General features: G+C 36.7%; 1 protein-coding gene across 11 annotated transcripts in view; it reads left to right on the top strand.

Annotated features, from left to right (window-relative positions):
- PCM1 (pericentriolar material 1) overlaps nt 1-22,058 on the top strand; it is a 67,568-nt gene that overhangs the window by 23,378 nt on the left and 22,132 nt on the right. For 8 of the 11 annotated variants that reach the window (XM_083367412.1, XM_083367410.1, XM_083367411.1 and 5 more), the window contains 12 exons: nt 1,208-1,356; nt 1,784-1,913; nt 2,705-2,818; nt 5,106-5,296; nt 6,252-6,443; nt 9,643-9,865; nt 10,506-10,651; nt 14,062-14,252; nt 15,268-15,436; nt 16,613-16,971; nt 18,203-18,370; nt 21,238-21,294. In XM_083367412.1, coding sequence (XP_083223538.1) covers nt 1,208-1,356; nt 1,784-1,913; nt 2,705-2,818; nt 5,106-5,296; nt 6,252-6,443; nt 9,643-9,865; nt 10,506-10,651; nt 14,062-14,252; nt 15,268-15,436; nt 16,613-16,971; nt 18,203-18,370; nt 21,238-21,294 — 2,089 coding nt within the window. The remainder of the gene's footprint in view (nt 1-1,207; nt 1,357-1,783; nt 1,914-2,704; nt 2,819-5,105; nt 5,297-6,251; nt 6,444-9,642; nt 9,866-10,505; nt 10,652-14,061; nt 14,253-15,267; nt 15,437-16,612; nt 16,972-18,202; nt 18,371-21,237; nt 21,295-22,058) is intronic. The other 3 variants (XM_083367404.1, XM_083367403.1, XM_083367408.1) reach the window with 1 other exon arrangement.

The raw sequence follows: 22,058 nt of genomic DNA, 5'->3' as shown, positions 1-22,058 counted from the left end.
GTCAAGGAGAGAAGCAACCTAGAACTAAGGAGAAACTTCCTGACAGTTAGAACAATTAACCAGTGGAACAACCTGCCTCCAGAAGTGGTGAATGCTCCAACACTGGAAGTTTTTAAGAAGAGACTGGACAGCCATTTGTCTGAAATGGTATAGGGTTTCCTGCCTGAGCAGGGGGTTGGACTAGATGACCTCCAAGGTCCCCTCCAACAACAACTACTTCTTCTTCTTCTTCTTCTTCTTCTTCTTCTTCTTCTTCTTCTTCTTATTATTATTATTATTATTATTATTATTATTATTCATTATTATTCATTATTATTATTATTATTATTATTATTATTATTATTATTATAGTTTAATCCACTTGCACTGTTTTATGTTTACATGTTTGATGACAAACAGCCTTATGTTTATAAGTGACAGTTTTCCTACTAAGCACCTGCATGTCATAAGCATTTAAATTAAAATTACCATATTAAAATCAAATCTGATGTTTTTTAATTTTTATTTGGTGTGCGTTGGAAGAGGGATAGTCTTATACGGCGAGTATAGCCCTATAATTTAACAGGAAATGTAGGGGGTCATCTTATACGCCCAGTCGTCTTATACGCCGGAAAATACGGTAGTTCTGCACATCTTAGCTGAGTCAAAAAAACATTGTTTATTCTGTTATCAGAGGTAAAGGTTTTAACAGTCCTGAATTATAACCACTGTTTTATGTAGTGGTTAATAAATGTCATTTCTAACATATACTTGTTGGTGGTTACATTCAGCATACCTTATTCAAATATTTTTTTTTATTCTAAAAGTCATTTTCTCTCTTTTCTTCAAACAGTAGCTTCCACTCATCCTCAGAATGTTATATAACCCAATTGTAAAAAATGATTCTGGAGAGCAGTAATAGTTTGCAATCAAAATTAACACTGAATTACATTTGGGGTTGGTCTGGAACTCATCATTTCTATGGATCTTCAGTAGTTGAAGTTCATACTTCAATTAAATAATCAGACTTTCTCCCATAAGTATTTCTTACATGTCCTTTCTACATTGCATTATCATTAAATTAGTGTAATGTACACTAATAAACAATGGAAGACAAGACTTACCTTTGAATTCAGGTATTGCTGAAGACTGAGAACTAAAATATTGAAAATAGGAATAGGTGGAATTTTAAGGAAACTGCTGCTGAAGATATTGCTATTAATTTTAGGATGATGAGATGGAACCAGAGACTGCAGGACAAAGTAACGTGGAACAGTTCTTTCTGGCTGAGGAAGAAAAAGGACAGCAACAACCAAACAACGTTCGAACCAGTGCAAACAAATCACAGAAAAGTGTTGGACTGAATGAAAAAGCAAGGTATGGTTTTTTTCATTAAGGAATGTTATAAAATTAAGCTGCAGATTCATTAGTGCATTTTAGGAAGATACACATTAGAAGGACCCGAATTGAAACCCACATAAAAAAGACTCGTACTGGAAAAGTATAGAGATCTTCATCTTTCGCTTCATACTGGAAAGTTTACAAAACATAAGAGGACTTGGCCAATCTCTTCATGGTCTTCTAGGAAGATCCAACTTAGAGGTTCACCAATTTTCATTGTTAAAATGAATATATTTCAGGCTTTCACATTGGACATCCAACTGTAGATTAACTCCTATGAATAAATTTTAAATAAGAGAAACACGAGAAATTGCCTATTAAGTTACAAGGCTACTATTTTGTTATTTGTTTCTGTAATTCCCCCCTCCCCCGAAAATAGTAACACAATATTTGTTATTTTTAGGGAGAAATTTTATGAAGCTAAACTTCAGCAACAAAAGAGAGAACTTAAACATCTTCAAGAAGAAAGAAAGAAACTTACAAATATTCAAGAAAAAATTCAGGTCCTGCAGAAGGCTTGTCCAGATCTTCAAGTAAGTAAATTCATTTCGATTTCTAATTTAAGGGAGGGAAGGACAGAATCTCAGAGGCAATATTATTTGTGAGTCACTAGCAAGAAGATTAATCTTGGTATTTTTTAAAAAGGGGAGGAGGGGGCTTTGGTTCTGATTGCAAAAATCTGTGCAGCTTTGAATAAATTGAAGAAAGAGTTAGGTGTAAAATCCAGAAACTAATCAAGGTCTCTTCAGTCTACTGTTGATACATAGTACACAGCCAGGATGCCTACATTTACTGACATGAGGTATCAGTTGAATGAATTAAAATACTGTATATTGGTCATGGTTCCGACAGATGAAACCTTTTAAAAGAACTTCAAGGCAAAGATTTATTCCTCAAAGAACATTTTATTTAGGAAACAAAGTATCCGTAGGTACATAGTTGAACCCAAGACTAAAGTTCCCTCCCCCTGATACAAAGTAATAAGATGCAATTCCCACCCCAGAAAGTTTGTCATAAATGACATTCACTAATTATTCTAAAAGCCGGCTCTCTTCCCAACTTTTCAACCAGCCAAAACTTTATGTAACATTGACCTTGATTCTCACCCAGCTGCAAATGTTATGGCTAACAGAAAACACTTAAGCATTCCCCCCCTTCCCCCCTTCTACATCTGAGAATCCCAAATAACAGAAAAAAGCACAAGGAAAGCAAAAGGTAAAATGGCTGTATTTTCTCAATTGTCGCAGCGCTGACAATATTGTTCTTTTGGTTTGTTTTTTTAGAATATTCACATTGAAATTTTAATATTTTAATTCTTTTTTAGCTGACATCTAGCCTGGATAATTGTGCAGGGAATACTTCCACAGCAGCTGCTAATGAAATCAGCACAGTAAGCAAGTCTCCAAATCAACCAGAAGAATTGGCAGTTGATAGTGAGGTACTATGTGTACTTCTTTAATAATGCTACTATACTTTTCTCTTAGAGAAACCGATACAACAGCATTGTAACTGAAAAGAGAAACTTGTTTTCTTTGTCTCTTCCTCTTAGTGGACTTTCAGAACAAAACAGCAAAATGGAATATACAAACTGTCCTAAAGACTCTGATAATGTTTGATAATAAACATTATGAAAGCTGCAAGTAACCAAAGGACAAATGACAAAGAACTTTCTGTATTTTCTAACTTGCTTCCTCTTTAATTACATCATTTATTGACTGAATATTTACTCCATCTTTTTGTCAATGCAGCATTGTGTTCTTTTTCAGTGGCTTGAAAAAATTTTTTTTGTGTTCTTTTTCTTCCTTAATAACATTACTGTTAGAGTTCTCTGAATGGAACCTTTTCTCTATACCAGGGGTCAGCAACCCGAAACAGCAAAAGAGCCACTCGGAACCGGTTCCGTCATACACACAAAAAAGTGGGAGCCGCAAAATGTGCGCGCGCATGTGGGCACGCACGCGCATGTGTAGAACAAGCAAAAACATACACCACCCCTACGGCCGCACTGCATCCTGAGCCGCACGCACCTGTCGCTGCCCAGTGCCGCCAGCTTACGGGGGGGAGGGACGGACTCAGCTTACAGGGGGAGGGACGGACTCGCAGGTGGAGGAAGGAAACGGCCTTTCAGAGGATCCCGACCGGCCCCCTTCGGAGGCAAGGGGCCCTTTCCCGGCCGAAGGAAGCCTCGCGAGCGTCTCCTGCAGCGTGGCTCCCTCGAGCCGTGAGGCACCTGTGCGACGGCGGCGATGGGTCTCCCTGGCGACGGGCACTGGGTTGCAGCGGCGCCTTCAGCCCGGGCGCCGCCGGAGCCACCCGAGTGCCCTGCCCCTTTTCCAGGACCTCCAAACCTCTGCGTTTGATGAACGCAGCAGCTCTCCAAATGTGGAGGCGGAGGTTTGGAGAGCTGCGCAGCTCTCCAAACCGCCGCCGCCCTGTTTGCAGAGCTGCTGCATTACTCCACGTTTGAAAGAAACACGGATGAACGCAGCAGCTGTGCAAAGAGGACGGTGGCAGTTTGGAGAGTGCACGCGCACCTCTCCAAACCACCGTCTCGTTTGGAGATCTGCCGCGTTCGTCAAACACGGACGAACGCAGCAGCTGTGCAAACGGGGCGGTGGTAGTTTGGAGAGTGCGTGCACACGTCTCCAAACCGCCGCCGCCCATTTGGAGACCTGCCGCGCTCGTCAAACATGGACGAACGCGGCAACTGTGCAAATGGGATGGTGGCAGTTTGGAGAGTGCGCGTGCACCTCTCCAAACCACCGTCCCGTTTGGAGATCTGCCGCGTTTGTCAAACACGGACGAACGCAGCAGTTGTGCAAATGGGGCGGTGGTAGTTTGGACAGTGCGTGCGCACCTCTCCAAACCGCTGCCGCCCGTTTGGAGACCTGCCGTGTTCGTCAAACATGGACGAACGCGGCAGCTGTGCAAATGGGATGGTGGCAGTTTGGAGAGTGCGCGTGCACCTCTCCAAACCACTGTCCCGTTTGGAGATCTGCCGCGTTTGTCAAACACGGACGAACGCAGCAGCTGTGCAAACGGGGCAGTGGTAGTTTGGAGAGTGCGCGCGCACCTCTCCAAACAGCCGCCCCCCGTTTGGAGACCTGCCGCGTTCATGTTTGACGAGCGCGGCAGACCGAACGGGACGGCGGCGGTTTGGAGAGGTGCGCGCGCACTCTCCAAACCGCCACCGCCTGTTTGGAGACCTGCTCGTCAAACATGGACGAATGCGGCAGCTGTGCAAATGGGACGGCGGCGGTTTGGAGAGTGCGCGCGCACCTCTCCAAACCGCTGCCGCCCGTTTGGAGACCTGCTGCGTTCGTTCATGTTTGACGAGCGCGGCAGACCGAACGGGACGGCGGCGGTTTGGAGAGGTGCGCGCGCACTCTCCAAACCGCTGCCGCCTGTTTGGAGACCTGCCGCGCTCGTCAAACATGGACAAACACGGCAGCTGTGCAAACGGGACGGTGGTGGTTTGGAGAGCTGCGCACGCAGGTCCCCAAACCTCTGCCGGTGGAGGACGACTAGGAGACGCAGGAGACGTGGCTCTGGAGCCACGGGTTGCCGACCCGTGCTCTATACTATCGTACTTTAACTCGAGGCATTGCAAAACATACATAGTTTCAGTGTATCTCGCAAAAAAAATTATCCTTGTATATAATTTTGTATTAACATACTTTGACTTAAACCTCATGAGTATTCTATAAATATTATTTTTTAAACAGACGTGGTCTCAAGTGCGTAAACATGAGATTTTAAGAGAAGAATTGCGACAAAGAAGAAAACAACTAGAAGCTTTAATGGCTGAGCATCAGAGAAGACAAAATTTAGCAGATGCTTCACCTGTTGCACCTGGATCTGTTAAAAGTAATGGATCAGAGACTCGGTGTACTCCCCAGCAAAGCAGAACAGAAAAGTAAGATTAAATTCTATTCATCTGGTATGAAAAAAATTGCTGTAAAGACTATTTCCCCCCCAAAAGGGTTAGGATCCATTTAAAATAGTTATAATTAGAGTTGTCTGAGCATTATCTGAGGAGAAGGGGGTCCTTTTCTCTACAATTTATCCTAAATGCTGATAAGCATGGGATATTGTTGCTTCCTTTTTCTACCCTGTTTCATCAGCCCTGCAGTTAAAGTGGTTGCCTAATAGGTTGCAGCGCCATTTATATAAAAACGTTTATTTTTTATAAACATAAGGTTTATAAAATTTTTATAAAGTGACTCTCTTAATAAAAATTTCTAGGGCTCAAATGTCTTTAAATTTTGATCCTCTCAATCATGTTTTAATTATTACTATAATTGGCCAGAATGCTGGTTAGGTTGTCAGGTTTATAGCTCAGTATAAACATGAGCAGCAACTATCACATTATAGTTTGCTTTTTTAAAAAATCACTTGTTCTTTTATAGATAATATTAACCCTTTAAAATAGGCCAGGTCATGAAATACCATTCCACAAGAATGTGTAACAAAATTTTGAAAGTCACGAGAGCATTTTCACTTCATTTTCACTTCATACTCAGCACAGTTGAGGCAGAGCTAAAGAGTTTATTTCTAATGGAATCTTCCTGTCATAGACTTAGATCATGCGTTTCTAAATGCTGTTGTGTAGTTTTTCCAAGATCAATTTTGTACTTCTCTGCATTAACAGTATATAAATCCACCAAAAGGGAGTATATTAATAAAATGTATATTTATCCTTTAGATGTCATTTGGTATTCTCACAATTCCTAAACAATAAAAAAATGAATAAGATATTCATTTGGGAAATATTTTACATTGTTTTTGATATGATGTAATGTTTTAGCTCTGTATGACTTATTTTCACTTTTATTATACTTTAGCATAACTTTTAAAATTCCTAATGCTAGGACAATGGCAACATGGGGAGGATCTACACAGTGTGCATTTGATGAAGATGAAGGTGATGAAGAAGTATACCTTTCTGATGGGCTGGCTCAAGCAGAAGAGGAAGAGGAAGAACAAGAATGTAGTTCCAATGAAATGTCCATGTGTCCCAATATAGATCAAATCTCATATTGTGCAAAAGAAGATAAAGATAGGTTAGTTGAATTTCTGTTCTTCAGCCCAACCACTTCAGAGATTGTTATGTCCAAATAGGAGGCAGGAGCATTAAGTATGTGTGCTGCCTTGTGGTCACCGACAACTTGCCACGGCCAACTTGGCATGGCCAATTGACCACAGGATAATTCACCATGGCCAGTTTGCCACCAGAGAACTCTACCGCGGGATAAGAGTTACACTAATATCAAAGAAATAGTAGAATAGTAGTAGAATAGAACCATTAAAGAATGAATGCCAAAGGAGGAACAAAATGAAATGTGAATAAAAAAGGAAAAGATTTTTAAAATTATTTTAAATAATTAAATTGAATTGTTAAATTGTCCCACAGTGAGTTGGCCTGTGGTGAGTTGGCCATGGTGAATTGTCCCACAGCAAGTTGGTCGTGGTGAGTTGGCTATGGTGAGTTGATTGTGGCAAGTTGTCCCATACCTGGAACTGACTAAAAATAAAGGTAGCATGTAGTAATAATAAGTAGTAGTAATAAATGAGGTACTACCTTGATGTGATTGTGGGGCTTACATGTATTATTCAAGGTAAGAGTTAGGCCAGAGTTCAACCATACTTAATAAGGAGCCAGATGAAGAGTGTCTCTCCCATAAATAATATGGTGAGAAATAATTTATAGAACTTATGCCAGATTAATGAACTATAATAGGAATATTCTTTATTGGCCAAGTGTGATTGTACATACAAGGAGTAATGTAATGTACAGTGTATAATATACAGTATATAGTGCATAGTGTAGTATAGATCAGGGGTCGGCAACCTTAAACATTTCCCAAAGGGGGGGAAAAACACCGGGAGCTGTAAAACCTGCGGTAGCGCACATACATACACACACAAGGGGAGCAACTTGATTGAACAGTTTAATTAAAAAGAAATAGAGGCTGCTGTGCATCTCCCTCTCTCCCCTCTGTCTCCCTCTCTCCGATCTTCCGCTCACCAGGCAAGCTGGCTTCACGTTGTTCTCAGACAAGCTGACACATTTTAATAACATATCACATTTGATCTGTATACTGCCCAGAGTCACTCTGTGATGGAGATTGGCAGAGATAGATGATAGATAGATAGATAGATAGATAGATAGATGATAGATAGATAGATAGATAGATAGATAGATAGATAGATGATAGATAGATGATAGATAGATGATAGATATGAAATTGAAGATGGGTTAACTTTAGGCAAAACTTACCTGATAATAAAAAATCCAACAAAATGGGCAGTAACAGGTAATTACAGACCAATTACCTATTTAGCAACAGCTTTCAAATTGCTAACTGGTGTAGATAATGCAGTCCAACAGCATCTATTTGAAAACATTTTCCATTTGAGTAGAAAGGAAACTACCCAAGCAGCCCAGGGACAAAAGATCAGCTCTTAATTGACAAGGTGATTCTAGAAAACTGTAAGAAGGAAGACCAACTTGAATGTACAAGAAATACCATTTGCATGCAAGCAAGAACTAGTGGGACCACAAAATAATAGAAAATAAAGAAGCTAAAGTGCTCTGGGATTTTAGAATTCAAGTAGACAAGCATCTATACACAGGCACCTTGGGGCAGAGCATCACTTGATCACCATTGGCATTGGCAAAATCATCAATCAATTGCAAAAGTCAGCTTTATTTGGAACATCTTAAATCCTGCAACTGTAATTACTAAACAGCAAAATCTGACTCCCAGGTCCCTGGGAAGAACTTGACAGGTTGGCAAAAATACCAAATCCAGTCTAAACAGCTGACTAATTGTGTAACCAAACGTAATGTGATATGTTTTAATTTCCTTTGACTAATCCTTAAGCTATTACTTAAATCACCATTAATTTTGTTTATTTTGAGATTTATCCTGAAAAGTTGTATTTTGTAAATCTGCCTCAAAGTAAGAGTGGATTATTTCAAAAAACCCAGCAACCCCAGAAGGAAAAACAGGAGTCATCTACAACTGGGGTCCCCAACCTGTGAGCTGCGGCCCGCTACCGGGCTGTGGCCTACTGGCCACCAGGCCACGGAACAGGCTGGCTAGTACGTGCATATGTGTGCATGCACTTACCCCCACATGTGCTAGCGCCGCCACCACTATGAAAACGGGGCGCCGCGCAGTGAAAACAGGGCAGTGCTAGCAATTGTCACACAGGTAAAATTCTTCCCTCCCTTTCCCTCCAGTCCACTAATCAAAAAAGGTTGGAGATTTTTGATCTACAACATACAGTGAAAAGACTGCAACAGCTACTATATAAGACAAGCAGGCAGAAGATTAGCAGAGCACATCCATGAACATCAACTAATAGTCAAAACTCATGATGAAAACGTCTTAATTTCACAATATATAGACAAACTTAACCATAGTTTCAACTGGAAAACTGACCATCTTAGACTAAGCCAAGTCCAAAAACACTAGAGAATTCCTAAAACCCTGGTACTCCGACAAATCAGCTGTCAACAGGCACACAGACATAAATGATATCTATATACCATTCGAAAGAGATAATAAGACAAAAAGGGAACAAAAAACCAAAACATCACACCAACAATCAACATTCAGATGAGCAGAGATTAACTCTGAGATTAACATTAGACCAATAATCAACAAGCAAACAATTTTCCAATCAAGGAACCACCAAATAAGCTAACAGTAAATAGCCCAACCAAAGGCCCACCAAAGCCACTCCCATGAACATTGACAGGACCAGCTATTAGAATATAAACTCAGAGCAAACCCTACTTCCTACTAGCACTGGTGATGTTACCTGGTTTGGGTAATGAAAGATCTGTAGAAAAACAAACTCGGAGAGCATCAAGGACCTCTCAGTATTTCCTTTATCATCTTATCATTCTGCTATTCAGTTTTTCAGCTACTAAAACTCAGTAACTTCTAAGAATTAATTAAATGTACTTTGGGATGTTTTAGTTCAGTTTGCAATGAAAACAAGTTGTTTACCAGTATATATTCAGAGATGAGCAATTCCCTAAGAAAGAAGGGGGACTGGTTATACACGTGTGATGAAGAAAACATACTTGTAAAACAGTATGAAAAAAGAAATAAATTTTCCTCCAAATGAGGTCTCTGGGTTTTTAAATCTGTTGCATTTGTGTCATGGCTGCAATTTTATTTGATGAATTGGTTGTACCAGGAGATGATTTTCTAGAATAATCTCTTTTTGTAACAATACTCTTAGCTGGAAGAATCCTCGTCCTCTTTCAGCGGATGGAAACTACCGCCCTCTAGCTAAAGCAAGGCAGCAACAGAACATCAGCATGCGACGGCAAGAAAATCATCGCTGGATGTCTGAACTTTCTTATGTGGAGGAGAAAGAACAATGGCAAGAGCAAATTAACCAATTAAAGAAGCATCTTGAATTCAGTGTCAGTGTTTGTCAGACTTTAATGCAGGACCAACAGGTATGTTGTAAAAATGTTTTTTAAAGAGATTTCTTCAGCATGGGTGAATTTTTTCAGGTTGCGAATTTGGCTTATTTTGGTCAAGAATCCTAAAACATTTCAGTGCATATCCAATTTATTCCTTCTCACCAATGTGGATTTTTCTTTATCCAGTTGTGTTTCTTCTTGTGTTCCTCCGTAAGATCTTAAAATAGGAATCTGTAAATGAGTATTTCAGCAAATAGTACTTGTCTCCCTTTGGAGAGCTATTATGTGTTATTTTATTTTATCCATTTTAAAACACCTTTCTAAAATTATACCAAAAGATTTTGCAAAATTATGCGAAAAGATTTTGGGGATGGTTAGAGTTTCAGTAATATACCTTAAATATTTTATGAACTGTTTGGATTTTTCTAGCTCAGTTTTAACCAGGAACTAAAATCAATTAAGTTTAATAAACTGAAAATAAATTCAGACATTGGGTAGCTCTGAGCCATAGGATAAGCCGAGAGGGTTTTCTACCAGACCTCATGTATTCCTGGAGAACTTTTGGACTAAGATGCTGCTCCTGGAAAAATAATTACGATAGTGGCCGATATATATTTGACCTACTGCATTCTTTTTAAAAGTCTAAAATACTTAACATTATTTTTGTTTGCAGATGCTCTCTTGTTTACTGCAGACCTTGCTTACAGGTCCTTATAGTGTCATGCCTGGTAATGTTGCTTCACCACAGGTACACCTTATAATGCATCAATTAAATCAGTGCTATGCACAGCTGACCTGGCAACAAAATAATGTTCAAAGGTATCCACTTTAACTTTACATTTTTTCACAACATAATTATGTGCATTTAATTATTTTTGATGTATCTAAGACAGGGGTGTCAAACTCAATTTCATTGAGGGCCGCATCAGCATTGTGGTTGCCCTCAGGGGGCCGGGTGGGTATGGCCAGGGTGGGTGTGGTCTACTGGGTGGGCGTGGCCAGCTCTACATCGTTGGCATCAAGGGTGCCTATGGGGCCCTGGGCAGGAGTGGGACAGATCTGAGGGTCTCTGGCAGGAGGAGGGTCTCTGGGCCAGGGCCAAGGCAGTGGGGGCCGTTCCCTCACTGTTTCCAGGATGGCTTCGCGGGCCGCATGAAACCACTTCGCGGGCCGGATCTGGCCCCCGGGCCTTGTGTTTGACATGTCTGATCTAAGAGAATTCTTTCACATTAAATTTCTATATGTGAAAGTTACAGATAAAGTACCGTATTTTGGAAAGTGCAAAAATATACTTTAGTCAGGTGCATTTTAATAATAGTAATAGCAGTAATTAATTTTGAAATGCAGTAGAATTGAAAACTCAATTGGGCCTAGCTGGATACTAAGGCAATATCCAACTTTCCGAATTCAAAACAACCTAGACTTTGAGAAACTCAGTTTCCTTCTGTATCCAAGGTCCAGATGAAATCCCGATCCAATTCGCTAATCGTCTTGGAAATTTTTAACAGATGAACTTCTTACTAGAAACTAATAGGAAATAAGTTCAAATTGGTTTGATTCTATTTATGTACCAGTTACTGAGGGCAGCAATGTGCCAGGTCCAGGGACGCCTTGCCATAAAAGATTGTTAAAATATTAAAAATTAGGCATGATTACAAGAAACTGATAACCTCTAAAAAGCTTCCTGAACTATTAAAATATGGTCAGATCTGTAATTTACAGCAAAACAGAGATATTCAATTTTCTTCTGTAACACTGTATTGTTTTATTGAATGAATGTAAAATTCAGTTCTGTGTTGGATATATATGAGCCATGGTGGTGCAGTGGTTAGAATGCAGTATAGCAAGCTAATTCTGCTGACTGCCAGTTGCAAGCAGCTGAGCAGTTTGATTGTCACCTGCTCAAGGTTGACAACTTAGCCTTCTATCCTTCCAAGGTCGGTAAAAATGATGACCCAGATTGTTGGGGGCAATATGCTGACTCTGTAAACTGCTTAGAGATGGCTGTAAATCACTGTGAAGCAGTATATAAATCTAAGTGCTATTGCCATATTTCTGTTACAGCTTCAATTTAGGAAAGTTTTTATGCAAATTATTTATTAATCCTAACCATGGGCTTCCGGCTAAGCAAAGTACTGATGCTCTAGCCTTTGTAAATATCAGAAATCAAATGTATTATTCAATCTCTGAAATCTAATAAGGTGCGTGGAGAAGATTTTCTACTTCCAGAAGTCTTCAAGATACATATTGATTGGTGGGCCCATTTTGCAGGGCTGTTCTCCCTTATAAATAATACAAGTTGCATCCCAGTCATATGGGAATTACAGTTCCCATATATAAAAAGGGGCAAAATGGTGCCCCAAAATTATAGACCAATACACTTTATTGGAATTGTGACTAAAATGCAGGCAAAATACCTTTGGTGAAAAATAAAAGATTGGGTAATGGAAAGATATTTCTTAGTGGAGGAACAAGCTGGATCTAGATCTGTGCCCCACAACAGACAATTGTTTTATTTTACACCATCTCATAACAAAACAAGAACTAATGACAAAAAACTGTTTACTGCCTTTACATATCTCAATACAGCTTTTGGTTTTATAAAAAAACAGTTTGTGGAAAAATATTGCCGAACTTAAATATGGAATCCAGACTCTTAACTCTTGGTTAAGGCCCTCTACTCAAACACCCATTTGACAGTCTGCGTGGGGGAAATGGTCCTTTAACTTCACCCAAAAGGCTGTTAGATAGGTTTATATTCTAGCCCCGATGCTTTTTCACTCTGTGTCTGTGATATTCCAGAATTCCTGTAGTTTTCAGACACTCCTATGCAAAGATCCATGATAAATTCATTTTTATCCTTTTATATCCTGACATATTTCTAATGACACACTATTAAATAGGCCATTGAAGACTGTTGTGAAAACTAAATATCGTCTATATTCTTATTTTTTTTAAACTTCAATAAAACCAAATTTAAAGTGAAGGTATTTAGCAAAAGACACAAAATATGACTGGAAGATTAATGAAGAACTTTAGTGAGCAAGTGGATTTTTACTGATTTGGGAATAGTTTTTGCCGACATAGGTTTGTGAATAAATCATACATGGAAGCATACTTGGAACTGATAAGAACACATCAGCTCCTACAGTCATAGCAGAAATAGGTACCATTACTTATATAGCTAATTAATAATTAAAGTTTTTACATACTCGTAAAGGATTCATTTAATGGATCCTGATATGCTACTCATGTATGTTTAGTAGAACACATAAGTATGATTTCAGCCTAATTCTTGGGTAAGCTAACTTAAGTTAATTCATGGCATGGGTTTGCCATGCATTATTTACTTTCAGCTGCCTCCCAGGCAAGAAACATTTTTAAACAGAATTCTAGATATCAGTGCTGACAAGGAGTGTTGGCAAAAAATAGATCTTCAAATTGGTTGGCGAAAGAACAAAACTATTTTCCAATTTGAAATATCTGTCAAAGATTTTGATGCAATTCTTAAGAAGGACCTTTTCTAGAACAAATTTTGAGGTGTTGGATTCCATGACAAAATATGTGCACTTCCATTGCCTGCCATATCGTTAGTGGACATGTATATACAGTGTTCCAACTTGACTGTCAACTATATGCCCCTCTTAGGCTTAAATATTTAACATCCCTACTTGAAAGACGGCCTGCTGGGATCTGAGTAGTAGATTGTCCTATTTCCTTCTGAGCTCTAATGTATATATTATGATTAGAACTGCTAGGTTTACAGCTAAGGAGGTTAAGCTAAGAACCCTTTATTTTAAACAGGGTATGCTCAAAGATAGTATATTTATCTACATGCTGATTTTTGGTATTCACCACAAATGTATTTTATTACTATATTTTCTTTTATCTAGAATTAGATCCTGTATTTTATTTTTATTTTTTGTATGGTTATAACGTTGATAAGGTTATAATCAATTAATACACTACTATTACAGTACAGTACATTCTAAAAGATTGAACATTTCCAGGACTATAGCAACAATGAATTAATTATAACAGCCTTGCTTAGTTTTTAAAAGATACGTAGAGGTTAAGGCGTATGTTAAATATGTAGAATATCTTGGTTTTATTCTTTCTTATAGCTACTTATAGCAAACATTTATTTTCTTCTGCTCAATAATTAAATGTAATTTAATTACTTGCCCCAACTTTATATTACTCTCTTTTCATAAATAATTACTTAACAGGTTGAAGCAAATGTTAAATAATCTCATGCGTCAGCAAGAAAAACAGCAGACCAGAACACCCAAAGAGGAGAAAGACAACAGGGCACCACCATATCCATCACCAACTGTGTTTTGTCCCTTTAGTTTCCCTTCTCAAGCAATGAACTTGTTCAATATGCCTGGATTCACAAATTTCTCTTCTTTCCCACCAGGTAGGCATTTTCAGAATTTAGGAGTAGCAATGATACTGCTTTTCTTGTTGCAAACAAATGGCCAGAAAGCACTACCTAGTTTCATATTGTTCTCTCTTCAAAGCGAATTGTTCTTGGTTTTCTTAAGTATCTTCTAACTAATTAAATTTGTTAATATTATGTAGAACATGCTTGAATTGCCTCTTTAATAGCGAAGAAAATATTTGACATCTTAGTTTGTGGTTTTAATTTATTGCTTCCATCTAAATAATATTTTTCCTCCAGTACTGTTAAGATTAAAAAATAATTCATATTATTCAAAAGAATATTTACAAAGATTAAGAACAAAAGAGTACATGTTTGCCTGTCTTACAGTAATCGAGAATGAAGAGAAGTAAAATATAAAAGGAATTTAATTGACGATATATGTTTAATAATGTTTATTTGAACCATTCAATTTTCTAAACAAAACTGAACTGCTATTCTTTTGATTCAGATGTTAGTAAATTTTATATAACGGAATTAAGACTGAACTTTCGTACAGCACCCTAAAATCAACTAAAAGTGAAATATGGTCCCTGCAGCATTTGTTCATCTGTAAGAGAACATTCTCAGTTGAACATAAAAATTTATTTACTGCCAGAGGAAATAGCACTTAATGTGCAGATTGATTTTACTATTTGCTCCTCAAATGCATTAACTAGGAAATAATTTAAGTAAAAAATGTAGTATCTAGGTTAGTATATATTCTTATTCTCAAGTTATTTCAACTTTTTTTCCCCTGTAAATCTATAAATTATAGTACAGATTTCATATACTGGGATTCAAATCATTCTTATAGCCATGTGATTAACATAGCATAGTTATAAATGGAATAATTTCATCTGAGCTATTTTGAGTATCCTGAAGAAAAATAGCAACATAACTTGAAAACCCAATAATATGTTAGTGTTTATTTACTTTTCTTGTATTCTGTGATAAAAAAAATAATTAAATTATGTAGATAACCTATTTCTGATCTCATTTATTTTTATAGGCATCAATCTTGGTCAGATGTTCCCATCTGGGGACTTTTCACATAATTGTAATGTTCAAAACAGTGAACATCAGCCAACCTTAAACCATAACAGTACTGGAAAAACTGACTATATGGCATTTCCAAAGCCATTTGAAAGTAATTCTACCTCTGGAGCAGAGAACCAAAGGTATCTGAAACCTAGTATGAGGTATCCGCTTATAGTGCTTGGCGAGCAGCATTCCATTATGTTTTACACTTGATATTCTGCTTGTGAAAAGAAAATTTTTCTTGTATTTGGTATTCTTTTCTCTTGAACACGGACGTAATGAAAGAGGTGCTTATAAATGATATATTTCAGTATTTGTTGAGATGAGGAATTTCCTTTACTCAAAGGTACTCGGTATTAGTCTGATTCCATTTAGGTTCAGCAATAACTGATCTTCTAATAGAGGCATGTCAAACTGCCAGCCCGCGGGCCGGATGCATCACGTTGAAACTGCGCCCACCTCATTGCTGGAAATTGGGAAAAAGTTGCGATACGTCAAGTGACGTCACGTGATGTCGCGAGTTTGACATGCCTGTTCTAATTGGATGATTCATATTTTACTTTTTTTTAAAAAAAAAATAAGGACAGAATAATGCTTTGTATTCAAAGAACCTTCCTTAGTAGAAACCTCTGAGCACTGAATAGTTTGGTTTCCATTATGATAGAGTTTGATTAATAAAGTTGGTATTTTAGTTGTTTCCCTGCCTTTATTACTTTTACAAATAACTCAAGGTGGTGGACATATCCAACACACCTTCCTCCTATTTTTCCCCACAATAAAAAGCCTGTGAGTTGGGTTGAGAGAGAGTGACTGGCCCAAAGTCACCCAGCTGGTTAATGCATAAAGAGAAAAGGTAGAGCATCATTGGTTTTAATTTCAAACTGTATTTGAAAAAATAAATTATAGAATAATTTTAATTTTGGTTTGTCTTGCTACAAGTACCATATTACTCTGAATATCAATTTAATTGCTAGGCAACAGTAGTTTTTTTTAAATATCAGTGATTCAAATAGAATGATGTGGGGTCAGGAACCTATCATCTTTTACCATACCTCAGTATTGTTTGAAGACACATTCGGCCTCTTTTTCTGAACCCAATATTTGTGTTTCCAAGGTTATGTGCTAAAGGCTGTTAACGCTGATTATATTGAATGCTGAACCACTGTAAAGAAGGCTGCTGAACTGTATTAGAGATTTGTGCAAAGTAGCAATGGAACTGTGCTAAATTATATTTTTATTTATTAACTTTTCTTGGAAAACCTTTGGCTTTACTACTATGACTGAAATATAGTTTGAATGTTTCTGTCTTTATTAAGAAGTCAGAGACAGCCTGAAGAAGAAATGGAAAATAGATCAGCTTGGTTAAATGAGTATCAGGAAGGAGGAAAAGAAAAACAGCCATTTCCCAGGACTGGATTTGCAACCCCTATGCAAAATGCAGCATGTAGCAATCACAAAAATCAACCTGACGTAAGCAGACAAAGGGAATTTGATGAAGAATCTCTGGAAAGCTTTAGTAGCATGCCTGACCCGGTGGATCCAACTACTGTGACAAAAACATTTAAACCTAGGAAAGCATCTGCACAGGCCAGTCTGGCTTCAAAAGACAAAACACCAAAGTCCAAGAATAAGAGGAGGAGTAGTTCCCAGTTTAAAAAACGACCTAGAGCTAATGGTATGACAACTGTATATATAAAGTTGGGCTTGTTTTGTGCTTGTGTTGCTCTGTATTTGCATTTTTTTCCTTGAGGTGAGAAAACCTCAAAAACTGAGTCCACAAAACTCTTAAAATAGGCTGCATCAGTGTAAAACTTTATAATTGTTTTCCCTATAGGTAGGTCCTGTGGCAATTCCTGGTGTAACTGAACCAGTACTTTCATATTTTTCTCTTAGATGGAAGCTCCTCTTATAATCTCTCTTGTCCAATGGCACAAGGAGCAGATCTGCTTGCCCTCTTAACCCTATTTAGAATATATATTTTAGATTCATTTGCAAAATATTATGCATGCCCAAAAGAAAGCTTTCCTTAGTTTGGAAAATGTCAGTGAAGAGAGTTAATTGGCCACTTGCCAAAACTATTTCTCTGTGACGTATTTACTTCTGCATGAAATTTGATGTCATTAAGTGTATGTTTAGCATGGTCATAGCCCAAGGTTTATAGAGATTTTGATGATTACCCAGAAATCAATAATTTTTGTTTTATGACATTGTTCCAGCTTAAGAGGTAGACATTGATTGTTAATGGAAGTAGTCATGAAGAAAAGAACCATACATTCAACCAGTAGTTTAACATTTGCATACAATAATATTGAGATTTTTCGAGCCAGCTAATTTGAGGCATAACTGTCAAAGAGTTCTTGGGATTTATGGAATTAGTGAACAAATTAAATGCAGAGTGGTCTATTGATAAAAAAGTAGGATTATACTTTTCAACATTGAAGACTAATCATTTGTTGCTGTCTAATACAAATAAATAACATTTTTGCTATATTCAAAATAATATTCACACCATATAAACGATATTTATTAATACACTTTGTGACATTAAATCACACTATGAAGATTATAGGACAAGACCTTATGAATGAATGCTTTCTCACCCACTTTACATTTCTATTGTAAAAAAAATTGTAGATAATGCTTATAGATGTCTTTTTTTAGTGCCTTTCAGAAATATTACTGTCTTGTAACATGGTTGGTTTTATTAGTTGGTATAGCTTCTGTTATTTGACTCAAATCAACATTTAATTTAATCTAAACCATTTTTTTAATTAGTTGATTCAACTTACAAGTAGAATCCTTTAAGATATTTTGCTTAATAGATTGACATTGGGTTTGATATTTTAAAATGTTACAGCTTTGGAGAATTAGAATAAGTTGTAAAACTAAAATCTATTTATTTAAAGGTTTTGAAAGTGCCAGTGTTTCTAGTACATGTGAGCCTTACAAAGGCAATAGTGGTCGACCTTCAACTCGGAAAGAAGAATTTGTTCAAGCAAAAGTGTTCAGTAAAAAGAATCGGGAACAATTAGAGAAAATAATTAAATATAGTAGATCATCAGAAATGTCTTCAGGTACTTATTTTAAAATATTTAAATGATATACCTCTAAAATAAATGGATCCATATGTTCTTCATGTTTGCATATAAAGAATTGGGTTTTAAATCTTTTGTTACAACACACAACTGCTAACTGTTTAGCAGAATATTCACAGAACATAATACAGAGTATATTGATAAAAAATATAATTGTGAAAATATGGATGGATTTTTTTATTTCAGTCCTAAATTCATTTCCATTCTATTAAGATCCTTTTAAATATAATAACAAATGGATTCAGGTAAGCATATTTAAAATTAAAACTCAGCTTAAATAATTTGTTCATAGATTGTGTTGTCATTATGTTAATAACATGTTTAATTGCTACGTTTACCAATTTGTTTTAATAAATGTTTAAAGCAAGTAAATAGCAACAAGTTTCAAGAATCAAATTATTCCTGATTAATAATTGTACAACAGTGCACTTTTTCACTATACACATGCCTACATATATATATAGTGAAAAAGTATACTGTTCAAATATGTATGTATGTATACATATATAAAAAAGTGCATTATATATATCCAATATGCATGCATGTACATGTGTTTCTGTGTTAACATTTGCAATTAAGAATGTGTGATGGGACTGATAGACATAATTTCTCTTGTCAAAATACTTCACTAAGGATTGGGGGATTTTGATGAATAGACTAGCTTGTCCTGAAGGGGACATCTCAAAATCAGGCAGAAGGACTTGGATAAAGATTTTGTTCATTTTTCAGAGATCACTCTCAGTGAATATTTAGCAGCCTCTTCTAATCTCTTATGAAGTATTTTCAGGGATTAATTGGACACAGTCAAAATAAGGTTCTTTTAGTCTTCTGTTCATAAATGAGAGTTAAACTCAATAAAAGAAAGGCCCATTTTCTCTATATATAATAGTTTCACTTGGAAGAGCTAAACTCCTATTACTCAGTTGTAGTTCTAAACATATTTGGTATACATGCATAATGTGTGAGAGGGCATATTCAGATTTAACAATAAACGGAGTGTTCAGAGCAGTGCCTACATTTTTGGAGCTACACACTCCCAAAAGTTATCTGAGGCTTGGATAAAATTTAGATTTGTTTGATTTGGCTTTAGTTCAAATTTCATTCAAGTTAGATTAGTTAAATTTAGTTAATATGCTTTCTACTATTAAAGAATACAGTTTATTGGCAACTTTGGAGGGACTCTAAGGGATTTGAGGAACTTCATGCACCTCTGGGGTCTGAAGTTGCCACAAAACCATAGTTTAACATTATAATTGCGAGCCCAGTCTTCTTTCTTTGGTAATCTATCTCAGAGCCCTTTGCTCTTGTTTTTGATTTATTTCCGTTGCTGCATTGTTTGCATCCAAAGTAAATGTGGCCATGGAGCTTGAACAGGTTACAGAAATTGGCTAATTGGGCACTTTAGGAAAATATTCTTCAATTAGGGAAAACATACTAAAAGCTTTTTGTAGTAGAATGGAATGAAATTTACAGACACATTACATAATTATAATAGATTTGAGACCTTCCACTGTATTGCCTTTTTCTCAGTTCCAGAAAAATAACCAGGAAAATTGCTTCCATAACATTTGCTTGAAAGCTCCAGTGATGGAACACTCAGAACTCCAGAGGGCAGAGTGTTCCACTACTTAATAATTCTTACCATCAGGAAATTCTTCCTTACTTCAAGCTTGGATCTTTCTTTATAAAGCTTCCACCCATTGGTTCTTATCTTACCTCAGGAAAAATGGATCTGTATTCTCTTTCCTGAGACAACTCTTTAAGTATTCAAAGATGGCTATCAATTCTCTTCTTCAAGCAATACAGAGGTGCCTTGGTACTCATCATTAATTGGTTCTGAGAGGTGCGATGAGTACCAAAAATGATGAGCACCAAACAGTTTTTTCCCTTAAGGAATAATGTGGTGAGTCACAAGGCAGCCAACACCAACAAGTTTTAGCTTGTGCATTGAGTAACAAACAGTGAGGATTGGGACAACATTTTCACGTCAAATGCATCGAGTACCAAATTCAATGGGTTTCAAAGCAATTGAATACCAAGGTACCACTGTATAAGTTTTTGAATGTATTGTTCCCATTAATTGTAAAGTAGACTAGTCACTAGACGTATTCCTTTCCTTATTTATGAAGTAATAGAAACAGTAGAATCTCTTGCAGCACTGAAGCCCCAGATCATTTTGTAACTTTACAACTGGGTTTTGTATCAAATACTTGCTTTTTTATTCAGCCACATATTTAAATTAGATTAATCTCCTATGTTATTCAGGATTTGTCTGAAACAGAGATTTGCCATAGTTCCAGTGACAGTTATCTTTACTGTAGTTTATACCTTGCATAATTCTTTAAAAACTTGTAAATCCAAAGCAAAAGTGTCTAATTTTATAGCTACCATGGAAGAGGAAAGAAAACAAGTGGTTGACTCAGGAGACTAGAGACTGGCTCATACTCATAATACAAATTATGATTAAGGGCCAGTTTTTCTTTTTACCTTTAAGGAAGAAATGTTTATCTTTTTCTTCTTTTTTTGGCTCTTTGAGATTATGGGAGAATAGTGTTGAAATTATATTATATTTTTTACTTTATTTGGCACCAAAATGGTTGTAAATTCTGGTCTCAACTAGAATTGTGTATGAGACCATTGCAAAGCCATGTATTTAGAAAAATACTTTTTGAATCTGATACTCTTTTTTTCCTTTTCTGGAGTGGAAAGGTTACCAGGGGAAGTTTAAAAAATCATTTATTACAAAGTAGACATTCTCCTGTTATTTCACTAGGCCTTGCCTTTATTTCTGATACACATTTTGTGTTTATCACTGTCTGTCCTTCCCACCCGCACCTTTCCTGCAGCACATGCTAGGAGAATACTGCAGCAGTCTAACAGAAATGCATGCATACAAGCACCAGGTAATGCACTAGCTGCTTAGCTTCTAAACTTACTTGCCTTCATTTGTTTAACTTTTCTATTTTTATGTGCTTATTTAATTGTTCAATATGCCTTTCATTACTGAAAGGTTTTTATCTACTTACTCACTTCAATAGATATTATTATTAAAAGATCATGAGGCAGATAGTGCAGATAAGAAAGGCTTTTATGACAGGATATAAGTGGTATCTTTTATATTAGAAACTAAGCTATGCTTACCAGTAAATCTGGGATATGTAGCTGTTTCTTGAGATAGCCAATATGCAACTATTTTTTGTATTTTTTCTTGAACTGTGATTGAATCATCAACCATGAGTAGCTACTAACATTCCAAAAAATATAAGCTGTAATAAATAATGATAGTTTATTATAAACTATTTGTATCTGAAGGCCATCTGATTATGTGATCTTTTGAAAATCCAAATATTACGCAACATAGCTATACATTTTAATATGTTGTTTTAATGATGTGTCTGCTGTCAATTGAGAGTTGGTGCCTAGTTGTCTCTGGCAGTAAGTCTTAGCTGCAAGAAAATACAGCTTGTGGGTCAAGTGGAATAAGAATAAGACTTTTATTATTTAAAAAATGAAGGACCTGAATTAATTAATGCTTAAAAGAATTGTAGTTGCCAAAATTCATCATTGGATGTCTAAAATTGCACTTATTCAGAATTCAGGGCAAATAAAATCAACTATTTGAGATCTTGAATAAAAAATTATGACATAAAGTATCATAACCTACCTC

Source organism: Vipera ursinii (genome assembly GCF_947247035.1).
Source record: "Vipera ursinii genome assembly, chromosome: 7".
Lineage (NCBI taxonomy): Eukaryota > Metazoa > Chordata > Lepidosauria > Squamata > Viperidae > Vipera > Vipera ursinii.
This window is presented reverse-complemented; position numbering and strand designations above follow the sequence as displayed.